Genomic DNA, 11,748 nt, shown 5'->3' with positions numbered 1-11,748 from the left:
AACTGGCAAGCTTGGAAACGTTCACCTGAATATTACGCTGTGACATTTCGCTAGATAGGAAGGTGAAGGTAGGTATGGCGGATAGAAAAAGTCTACACACCCCTGTTTAAAAGCCAGATTTTTTTTGTAATATAAAAAAATGAGTCGGTTTCAAAAACTTTTTCCACCTTTAATGTGATCCATCCAAAATCTGTAAAAAAAACAAAACATAATAATAATTTAAAAATCACTTGATATGAAAATGAACACTTTTCAAGCAAATGAGATAATATAGTTGCACAAGTCTGCACACCCTTGGGATGTGTCCATGTTCACGTTCACGTTCAAACACATTTTAAATGGGAGTCATAGTCAGCTACCCCTGCCACCGTTTAAGTGCCTCTGATTAACTCATTTACTGCCATTGACAGCAATAGACGTCAAAAATTAATTTGATCTATTTCTATAACTTTTTTTCCACTTTTGTTAACAAGAGTATGAATACCTAGAATTTTTTTTATTGTATTAGAACAGATATAAAATTTGTGATTAATTGTGAGTTAACTAGTGAAGTCAGATTACATTTTTTAAGCTCAATTAATCGCATGACTTCACTAGTTAACTCACAATTAATCACAAATTTTATTTCTTCTGATTCATTTCAGATGTTCTAGTAGGCTTTTTCTGACATTTTACACTGTTCATAATTCCCTCCACCTTGACTAATGCCCCAGCTGCAGCTGAACAACTTGTGTTAAGTGGGATTCGGCACACACATGCCACCACTTAAAGTGCCTCTGAATTCCAAATAAAGTTCAGATGTTCTAGTAAGCTTTTCCTGACATTTTGAATTGTTCCTAATCCCTCCACCTTGTCTGAGGCCCCAGTTCCAGCTGGAGAACTGTTTGAATGGAAACAATTCTAAAAGATGAAATGCATTGCATTAAAAAGTTCAATACAACTGAACTGTACGTATTACATGTATGGTACTGGCTAAAAATTCCGGTGATGCCACTGTAGCATCATGTTTGAACATTCAGTTGAGTAATTCTTTGCGGCTATCAAGTCAGAGCTCTGCAAACAATCACATGCACGTAATGTACTACCGCCACAACTTTTGTTGCTGGAACAACCACAAAGAAGCCCACCCTTTTGCTTATTTTCTCACCTCTCAACCACCCCAACTGACTTTTATCCTCATAAGAGTTTTGCTCCTGTACAGATACAGTATGAGGCAGCAACCATCTGTGTACACGGTGGACAGACACGGCGGCGCCCCGCCGCTTCCCCCCCGAGCGGGCCGGGACAGGCAGTGCGGCGGGCTGGCTCAGACGCTTCTCTTTGTGCTGGTAAGCGTGGCTCTGATGGGGCTCGTCGTAGAGGCGCTGCTCATCTTCTACCTGCATACGAGTCAGTCCGTACAGGTAAGGAGACCATCGGTTTCCCCTGCGCACAAGTCATCAATGGGCTGGTCCGCGGATTAATTTGATTTTATTAAAAATAAACAAATTAAATTTGCTATTAAATTAATGTAATTTTTAAACTATTTTTCATTACACGTTCCGCGGATGAATTCGATTTTACTACCCAAAAATATATATATTTTTTTCATTTCTTAAAACTAAAGGAATGATCTATTTGTTATTAAGTCAACGTAATTTTTAAACTATATATATTTCATTACTCATGATTTGTATAGGCCTATACGTTTGTATATAGATCATATATGTTTGCGTTACCATTTATTTACCGTTAAACAAATATACTAAAAATTAAGTCATCATTAAATGTAATTTGCCTTTTTAACCAATTATTTACCATGACATATTTTTTATTTTATTTTTTTTTCATTAACATCAAAAGTGTATTATTCCTTTTTACAATATATTTAAAATTAAATGTATTTTATTCTGTTACCCTTTTTAATCTAAAAACTTTTTAAACCATTAAATGTATGTTTCCATTTTCTTTACAAATTCACCATTAACCATTTGATTAATGCATTTTCCTTAACAAAAACTGCCATTAAACACACACACACACACATATAAAAAAAAAATTATTCAGTATTAAATAAATTAATGGAAATTATTAAACATTAAGACAATTTCATTTCTTTTTTTCTTTTTTTATTCTTATTAATCATTATGTATTTGTATCTATTTTATCGTAACTATTCATCTTACCAATTATTTACATTTTATTTAATAAAAACAAAACTTATTCACCATTAAATGTAACAACATTTATTCTTAATATTCTGTTTACACTTATCCATCCATCCATTTTTTACATTTAGTGACTATGAAATGTTTTTATTTATTATTTACGTTTATGTTTTTTTCCCTCCAAATTATTGACATTCAAATGTATTTAAATGATTAACCATCAAATGTACTTCATTTCTTTTTTCTTTACAAATTCCCTCAAATCGTCATTATTACATTGATCACAACAATATACTAGTGTAAAGTAATCACATGGCGTGCGGCAGCCATTTTGACTCAAGTTACTACATGGGATTCCAAATTCTTCAGAGGTTACAAAGGTTCAGTTGGGCCTGTGGTCTTATTGTCACTCAGTGTCATTATACTTTCATAGTGTATGAAGAGCAAAATGAGTGAGCATTTCCTATTGGGGGTGTTGACGTTGCTTGTCAGTGGCAAAAAGCAAACTGTACACGGGGGGACTGTGGCGAAAGGAAGTTGTCGAGTTCCTGTTTCCGGACGGCCCATTTTCTTCTCACACAAGCATCGATCAAGTATGACTAAAGTGCGTGTTTCATCTCATCTAAATGTGTTTGACATGTTGACTTTGTATCGCAGAAACCATCAACATTGTTCTCCAGGTTGACTGCAGGTATGACGCAACACCTTTAAATTCAATGACAAAACAAGTGCAAGCATTTGAATGAATATGATTGGATAATTATGAAGACTGCCACTGCCAGTTATTAGAAGGTGTGCCCACTTATGCAATAACATTTTTTTTTTTGTTAATGGAGTCACTCAATGTCACATTAGGCAGAGCTTTCTCTCCGCCTAAAGATTTACCTTTTTTGTCTTATTTTCATATCACAAATAGCTAGTAGTCAGACAGGGGTGTGTAGACTTATTATATCTGGAAATGATGTCAACCTTTTTTTTTTTGTTAATGGAGTCACTCAATGTCACATTAGGCAGAGCTTTCTCTCCGCCTAAAGATTGACCTTTTTTGTCTTATTTTCATATCACAAATAGCTAGTAGTCAGACAGGGGTGTGTAGACTTATTATATCTGGAAATGATGTCAACCTTTTTCCTCCTCCAACCAATAGAAAAAAGTGAATCTCCTCCTCATCTTTCCACTCATCACAACCCTCTTTCCAAACCACACACACGGCCAATGGGTGAGTCTGACAAGTGCTACTACATCAAAAGAAAGTGTTTATTTATTTTTTTATGATATCACACACACCTGGCGTTCAAACAGGGGTGGGTGTATAGACTTTTTCTATCCACTATAAATAACTTTTTTTCTTCCTCACCCGCTAACAGAAAAGAATGCATCTCCTCACACTTGCACGCCTCATACCCCTCTTTCCAAACCAGTCGCACGCCTGATAAGTGAGTGTGACTATTTTTTATTTCAACGAATGCAAGCAAACATGAGGTTGCAATAAAAGCAAAAACTGCAGACTGTGACTAACTCGACTGAAATATTAAATGCACACAAGATGGATCCAACAAAAGAACCGGGTTGAAATGTTGGTTGAAAAAGAAAATAACGCCTCATTTGAAGCACTCGGAGATTAAATCATTTATTTTCATTACTATCTTGGCTATCTTGAAATTTTTGAAACATAATGCATTTTTTATTAATTAACTGAACGTGTAATTTTCTGTGACATATGTTTTGTTGACCCCAACCTATCTTGTGTTTAAAGAAAAGTATGATGCATTTGTTACTTAATTCATTTCAGAAATAGATTTTTACTACTTTAATTGTAATTTAAATACATTCATTTATTTTATTGTGGTTACCCCACCATATATTACGGAAGTGTACTGCTGCCACACCAAGAAAAAGAAAAAAACAAGAGCCATGTTTTGACATGATCATTTCACGTTTTAACATGATAAATATGATGTTAAAACAGGAAACTTATCATGACATAACGTGAAAATTATCATGTAAAATTATCGTTGATGCAAATACCGAAAGGCTTTAATTTGTCGTACGAGTCGACATGCCACATAAAATTAGGCCCAGGGTTAACACGTCGGATCAGGCGATTTCTCCGCCTTTGCTCAACACCACGGGGGTCTAAAAACTTTGACTCATGATGAGCCGTCCGTGCTCCTCCGGCTGATCCAGGATAAACGACTCTACCTCCAGCGGGTCCGACTGATTCTTCCTCCTGTACAGTCCCAAGCACTTTAAATTCCGTCGGAGAGTATGCATCGCATATTTATTAACGCCATCAACTGTGCTTAGCAATTGTAAAATCTCACCATGTCTTAAACCAAGCATGAAATAGAACTTAATCAAATTGTTTAAATGAACTGCGTTATCCATTCTGCAGACGCGGCATTCCTCTGCTTCTACTGCTTCAAAGCAATTTTTCATGTTTTTACGTGATAAGTTTCACGTTTTTACATAATTTTCACGTTTTTACATAGTAAATTTCAGGTTTTTACATTATAAGTTTCATGTTTTAACATAATATTTATCATGTTAAAACATGACAATTATCATGTAAAAACATGGGCAAAAATCCGCAAGCACTTCGGTAAATTGAAAAATTGACGGCCACTCCTGTAGTGTGACTGAGAAAATCCACAACCTGTCTGGTGGGTGTTAGACATTATTAACATTTTTAATTCTTTATTTCATATATTAACCATGTTGAAATGTTTTATAGATGTGAAGTAGGTAAAATAGTGTTGAACTCAGTATAATTTGACCTTAACCTAAGCTGGTACACATTGTTTGGTCTAGAAGTTCCTTCTCAGTGTTCTGTGCGAAAACACATTCTGTTCGAGAGAGAGAGCGCGCACTCCTACAACTATACTACATTAGGAGCTGTCGATTTCAACTTGTTTGTGAGATTTTGTTATGGGAAGAAGTACGAGAGGTACCCTGAGAGTATATTTTGTCTAAGAATGAACACAGGTGCAGTCTGTGTACGAAAATAATATTATGTAACATATTGTGTGAGAACCAATCTGTTCTACTCATTCTTGGTAGGAGGAGAAGGGGCGTTTTACTTTCCAAACTCGATACTATAAAATGCCCTCTCTCCCAAGGGAGGGGGCACATGGGCACTCTGAAATTCCACCTCATACGTGATGTTCAGTATTGCTGTGACCGGAGAATTCTCTGTTTAATAAATCATCCTTGCAAGGGGGTTTTTCTTACAAGAAATCTGTCTTCAAGTTTTTGGAACACGCAAAAGAGGACAAATAATTAGCCTCTTTCATGGGTTACAGCAACGTAAACAAATATCCAGTTTGGTGTGAAAAAGTTTGTGATGTTGGGCTGTGGAAAAAAGTTCCTTGTTAGAGAACAGGAAGTCACGCAAAAAGAACATTGAATCATTGAATGTTTGGACATTTGCATTTTAGATGGTCCAGAACTTTAAATTAAGTTTTCACCTCTAATGCATTTCAGGGTCATCCTGAAATTTCATTTAAAATATCCAAAAACGTCTTTCTTCTCTAAAAAAAAAAATGTGTAGAGATTTGTGGGTCAGTGTTAATGTTCAAAGAAAAGTCATACATAGAGTATTGATGGTTGGTGTATTGACTGTCCGCAGGAGGCAAAGCTATCAGCAAAAGCAAATTAGGCTGGAGCCTTATTTTTGAGCCCCTCCTCCGTGGCATAGACTACGAGGATGGAAATCTGCTGATCCGCCAGGAAGGCTTCTACTTTGTCTACTCCAAATTGTCCTTTCACAACGCCGGTGACTTCCACCACATGGTTATGAGGCGCACTCGCAGGCACCCCACAGCCTTCCCCCTCCTGCAGGCCAGAAAATATTCCTCCGCAGCAAACAGCAAAGACAATCACAACACTTTCCTGGGCGGGGTCTTTCACCTGGACAAACACGACGCTCTGTTCGCCAAAGTCAGCGACACCTCCAAAATTGTGCACGTCTTACCTGACGAGAACGTCTTCGGTGCATTTATGATATAAGTGGCGGTGTGTTTTGCTTATTTTAGACGCTGCCATTCAAATTTTTGGCACCTTTTCGCCTCATTGTGCATGTTTAATATACAAATACTGCTTTGGCGACATCTTGTGGCGTCTAATTGCAATGTGGGGTGGGGGCATCAAACTCCCAAGATTTTTGATCTTCTAGGCGGGGCTTAGGTCCCCCACCCCACCCTAGTCTAAACACGGTATTCTGATTAATTTTGTGTTTGTTGAATATGAGTTAAGCAGCAAAATTCAGCCGATTTGAACCATAATAATACTTTTTGTATAACTCTGTATATCTCAGGGGGCGGCCATTTTGCCAACTTGCTGTTGACTGAAGATGACATATGTACAATTATTGACAAAAATATATATATATATATATGAAAAAAAAATACCATTAAAAAAAAAAAAAGACGTAATTTATTAGTCAGTAAAATTGTAATGTGAAGATAAGAAGAAGACGTACTTGCTTGGCCAAGCACATCCAACTCATGTTTTTCCATGATTTTAAGCTTGAATTGATTGGACGTCATCCGATTTTTATTCTCAGATTCACCTTCTTCGGAAAAATAATTTTGGCTAAGTACCTGCACCAAAAACGGAGAACGTGAGTGCTAAACACAAATACTTTCCCTTTCACAGCAAGGTAACCTTGTTGTTGTGGCCTGCTGTGGCGGCTTGCTAGAAGCTCACTTTTTTCTTCCTTTTTTTTTTCTTTCTTACAACAAAAAGCAATAATAATAAAAATAATATTTTTTTTAAAAACTCTTTTCAGATGGGAAACGTGTAAGACAACTTGGTACCACTGTACTATACTTCAAATTTCTGAAATCTTTTGGAGCGTAAACATCATGCACAACATATTTAATATTTCTTTCATAATTTACAAGATCAAGCCAAACAAATTGTGTAGATGTAATAGTTGAATAAAAACCAGAGAAATCCCCCATCCATTCAAAACTTTAAATATATATATATACAGGGCTGATGTTTATCTTTTTTGTTGTTTTCACATATTCAGACTGTGAAACTTGAATTAAAAATATATGCAGTGTTTCTGTCGGATGTCTCCATTGTATCCAAAGCACCAGGAATGTTTTGTAAGTTTTCTGATTTAATAAAAAAAAAAAATTGTCATTTATATATGTCATTTATTTTAAAAACACAAAGAAAATGCTTTTTTTTTTTTTTACATTGAAATTAAAAATATAAAATATGGAGATTCTTGCCTTTTGTTGGACAACAATAAAAAAAAAAAGTGCTAAAAAAACATGCATCACTATTTGGTACGCCACAAGCTTTCGAATCATAAAAGAAAACTGTGATCTATTTGCCAAGGTTACGTAACCCTGAGTGAGAATAAGCAGTCCAGAGAATGGACGAGCAGTAACAGTATGAGGGGGGGTGGGGGGAGTCACAATTTTAGGAAAATTAAGTAAAATTACGAGTCACGTTTAATTAAGAATAAATACATTATTATTAAACAATTTTAGCGGGGGGTTAAAGAAAAAGAAAAAAAAGCATGAACATATGACATGACTAGATGCAACATTTTGTGACAATTTTACAAGCATTGTTAAATGCTTATATGCATGCATAAATTACGTGTACAAATTAAATGTGTAATAACAATTGTTATAATAGAAGGAATTTGTTTGCCAATGAAGTGCCATTGTCCATTAACAAGGCACATTTGTAATACAACTAATCCTACTTTGCAAAATCTTATAAAGAATACAACCATTCTTCATGTACTTCTTTTGATTTTAATCTCCCCACCACTCTATGCACATTGGATATAAAAAGTCTACACCCCCGTGTTTGTCGTACAAAAAAATGAGACCAATGTTGCAAAACTTTTTCACCATAGTGACTTATAACCCGCACAACTCAATAAAAATAAACTGAAATAATGTGATTGCGCAAGTGTACACACCCCGTTGTAACTGTGATAAGGCTATGTTCAGAACTAACCAGTCATGTTCAAACTCATGCTTAATGTGAGTCACTATTTCAAGTTGCTCAAAATAACCCCGAGTAGGTTCAGGTGATCTAGTAGGCTTTTCGTGATATTTTGGAGGGAGGACAAGCTAGGTTTCTCAGCTTCAGAAGAATCTCATTGATGCATGAAAAAAGTTTGGAAATTCTTTAGCAGTCTCACAAAAACCTGCAATTTAAACAGGGAGGGGTGTGCAGACTTTTTACTTCATGTAGGCATTCATATCACGTTCTGTCAAATGCATGTGTTTTATTGGCAGCGTAAGAACAGCAATTGGTTTTGGAGCGTGCTTCCTCCTCCTTTCATTTTGGACCAAGGTCAGCCAAGGTCACCACAGATTCCGTCGTGGAGCAGGACGCCTGTTTCGACAACAATCAGCCACCATTAATCTCTGCACACACACTGGCATTGACCTTTATCTTATCTTATCGTCAAGATGGATTCCTTCTCCAAATGAGCACAATATCATTACAGCTGCACAATCTAATAACGTTCAAGAAGAGTTATACAAAAAAAATTAATACACATCTTTCAATAAAGCACTGGCATGCAGGAAATAAAGTACCAATGTCGGTCATTTGGGGGGAATGTGACCAATAAAATCATATTAAATAAAGTATGAACATTTTGGAAATGTATATTTTGAAATTATTTGGACAATGAAAATGTATGCAGTGCCCTCCATAATTATTGTCACCCCTGGAGTGCATGTGGTCTTGTTGGCTACTAAGTATTAATTTGCTGATCATTGATCACGAATATTACATTTGTAGAATATGAATTAAGCAGAAGAATCCACCCATTTTTGCCACTTGCTGTCAACTGAAAATTATATCAGAGGTGTGGATTAGATTGTGCAGGTGTACCTAATGTTGTGACCAGTGAGTAACAAACTACCGAGGAGTAGATTGTATAGTAGCATGAGCCTAACAGCATAATTGCCCATGTCATTTTTAACTGACTATCACAAAATAATGTGTCTGCTTACAATTGTGACTTTTCTTGACAAAGGTTGAGTGGAGGCAAATGTTTGAATTTGTTGTGTTCCTTTGTTTGTTTTCCGATAAAATGACGGAGGCAACTCTGCTGTTAGGCTAACAGATGAAAGATGAGGAAAGGAAGAGGACACACCAAAGCACCAGAAAGGATCCCGACCTTTATTGTACACAACCTTTTTTATTGACAGACACTTAACGACAAAAAACAACACCATCTTGTTTTGGCTGTACAACGATGTACGGGCACAACTCGGTGACGATGCCAACTTGTGGCGCATGCTCCCTATTTTCCATTTCTAGGTCATCTTGTCAGGAAGTGGGGATGTCACAACTAGTTTTCTATGGCCAGCAAATTATTATTATTATTATTATTTTTAAATCAGTCCACAAAACACTACAGGTGAAAAATTCGACAAAGGGCTGTGTGGTTTGTTTGCATTGTATTCCTTACTTTTGACACTTAAGTTAGTTGTCATCGCTCACTTCCTCGTCTTCAACCAATCACACAGCCAGTAAGGCATGCATGCAGCGGCTGAAATTGCCTTCATGTGCAATGGGAAATATGGACATTATCACTCGGAAACTCCTAATTACGACCGAGTTATGTTCATGTGATTTTGTTGTTATAGCAAAATTGTGTATGCAACGCAATTGCGTAGATTATGAAACAACCTGCTGTGATAGCGGACTTTAACGCCCTGATAAGTGTTAATATTTATTTCCATTCACAAATCCCTAGGCGCTGGCCGCCATGTTGAAACTTGAATAGTTCTCTCAACTCGGAAACTCGGTTATCAAAATAAATTCCCAGTTGTCCAGTAGAAAATACAACATGAGGGGGGCGTTCACGTGCAATTTTCTACTCGACGTGTGGTATTTACTATAATTTCGATACCACATGAAGACAGCAAGTATTGAACACGTCATCATTTTTATCACTAAATGTATTTCCAAAGGTGCTTTTGACGTGATTTTTATATTTTTTTTTTACAAGATATTGGGAACGGCTCAAGTAATCTTTGCGTGCAAATAAAGTAGTACTGTACCGTTGTTCGTAACTCGAATGTTCGTAAGTAGGGGAGCGTCTGTATAAAAAAGATTAGAAAATAAGTTATGTGGAATAATATAAAATGACACGGGGAAAATGTATTAAACACACCAATTGCTACTTATTTAATACTTTGTACAAAAGCCTTTGTTTGCAATGACAGCTTCAAGATGCCTCCTGTATGGTGTGATTTTCATTCCTCCAAACAAGCACTCTTCAAATCTCGAAGATTCCGTGGGCTTTTCTTGTGGATCTGGAGTTTCAGCTCTTCCCATAGATTTTCAATTGGGTTCAAGTCAGGTGATTGCCTGGGTATTTCTAGCAGCTTTATTTATTTTTCGAGTTTCCTTGGCAGTATGTTTTGAATCATTATCCTGCTAATATGTCCACCCTCGTTTCATTTTTATCAATTTCATATATGACAGCAGATTTTTTTGTTAAGAATCTCATGGCACATTTTCCATTCATCCTTGCAGTGCAGTGCAATTTCTCCTCCAAACGTGCTGTGCATTATGTCATCCAAACAGTTTAATTTTGCATTCATCAGACCAGACGATATTCTCCCAGCATTTAACTGGCTCGTCCAAATGTTGTTCAGCAAACTTTAAACAAGCTTTGTAATGCTTTTTTCCCTCAACAATGGGGTCTTGCGTACAGACCATGGCGGCGGAGTGCAATGCTCAAATACATGTTTGATCTTATTAGTTCTGCTTTCTTTGCATGCATGGATGAATTTGGTGTTCCCAACATCTGGTGAAAATTTTATATCAATAGCACCTTTAGAAATGTATTTACTCATAAAAATAGTAACGTGCTCAATACTTATTTCATCCGCTGTAAGGTCAGCTAAGTATGATTCTTAGTATTCAAATATTCATTGAGGTGCAAAGAAATGGAGACAACCTGATTCACCAAATCCAGTACGTGGGCTCCCTCTAGTGGAGTGCGACGGAATTACTGCCTATGTACAGTTCAGCTGTACAGTATCTAACTTTTTACTACATTTGTATTTAATTCTGATTTATTTTAAATTCCATGTTGTCAACAAATCTCAAAAGAGTTGGGACAAGGCCATTTTCACCACTGTGTGGCATCCCCTCTTCTTCTTACAAGTCTGCAAACTTCTGGGGCTCGAGGAGACAAGTTTCTCAAGTTTAGAAATAGGAATGCTGTCCCATTCTCGAAAACACGCGTCTTTCGAACTGTTCAACTGTCTTGGGCTTTCTTTGTTGCACCTTCCCCCTTTATGATGCGCCAATTGTGCTCTAGAAGTGAAATTAGTGGACTGCAGGCTGGCCATTTCAATAGCCGGATCCTTTTCCTACGCAGCCATGATGCTGCATGTGGTCTGGCATGATCGTGTTGAGAAATGCGAAAAAGATCTTCTCTGAAAGTGAGGATGCCTGGATGGGAGCATATGTTGTTCTCCAATCTCAATCTACCTTTCTGTATTGACGATGCCTTTCCAGATGTGGAAGCTGCCCATGCCACACGCACTCATGCAAGCCTATACCATCACAGACGCAGGCTTACAAACTGAGT

At 36.8% G+C, this 11,748-nt stretch overlaps 2 protein-coding genes across 2 annotated transcripts in view; one reads left to right on the top strand and one right to left on the bottom strand.

Annotated features, from left to right (window-relative positions):
- Positions 1-1,188: 1,188 nt before the first annotated feature.
- On the top strand, positions 1,189-7,217 carry tnfsf14a (TNF superfamily member 14a). The gene is made up of 5 exons (XM_077559545.1): positions 1,189-1,403; positions 2,805-2,838; positions 3,295-3,366; positions 3,515-3,583; positions 5,776-7,217. The coding sequence occupies exons 1-5, from the start codon at positions 1,209-1,211 to the stop codon at positions 6,153-6,155; spliced, it is 750 nt and encodes a 249-aa protein (XP_077415671.1). The 5' UTR covers positions 1,189-1,208; the 3' UTR covers positions 6,156-7,217.
- The window catches only part of dnm2a (dynamin 2a), a 37,190-nt gene continuing 32,450 nt past the window's right edge, over positions 7,009-11,748 (bottom strand). Inside the window, exon 21 of the mRNA XM_077559542.1 lies at positions 7,009-8,519. Coding sequence (XP_077415668.1) covers positions 8,489-8,519 — 31 coding nt within the window. The 3' untranslated portion in view covers positions 7,009-8,488. The remainder of the gene's footprint in view (positions 8,520-11,748) is intronic.

The sequence above is a fragment of the Vanacampus margaritifer genome, chromosome 2, assembly GCF_051991255.1.
Source record: "Vanacampus margaritifer isolate UIUO_Vmar chromosome 2, RoL_Vmar_1.0, whole genome shotgun sequence".
Lineage (NCBI taxonomy): Eukaryota > Metazoa > Chordata > Actinopteri > Syngnathiformes > Syngnathidae > Vanacampus > Vanacampus margaritifer.
The sequence above is the reverse complement of the archived record's forward strand: the minus strand, read 5'-3'. Positions and strand labels throughout refer to the sequence as shown.

Bases quoted from the DNA above. Each gene is read 5' to 3' on its own strand.
- tnfsf14a (XM_077559545.1), top strand. From the start codon at position 1,209: ATGAGGCAGCAACCATCTGTGTACACGGTGGACAGACACGGCGGCGCC. The intron at 3,367-3,514 runs GTGAGTCTGACA...ACCCGCTAACAG, and splicing joins ACCACACACACGGCCAATGG to AAAAGAATGCATCTCCTCAC. The intron at 3,584-5,775 runs GTGAGTGTGACT...GACTGTCCGCAG, and splicing joins ACCAGTCGCACGCCTGATAA to GAGGCAAAGCTATCAGCAAA.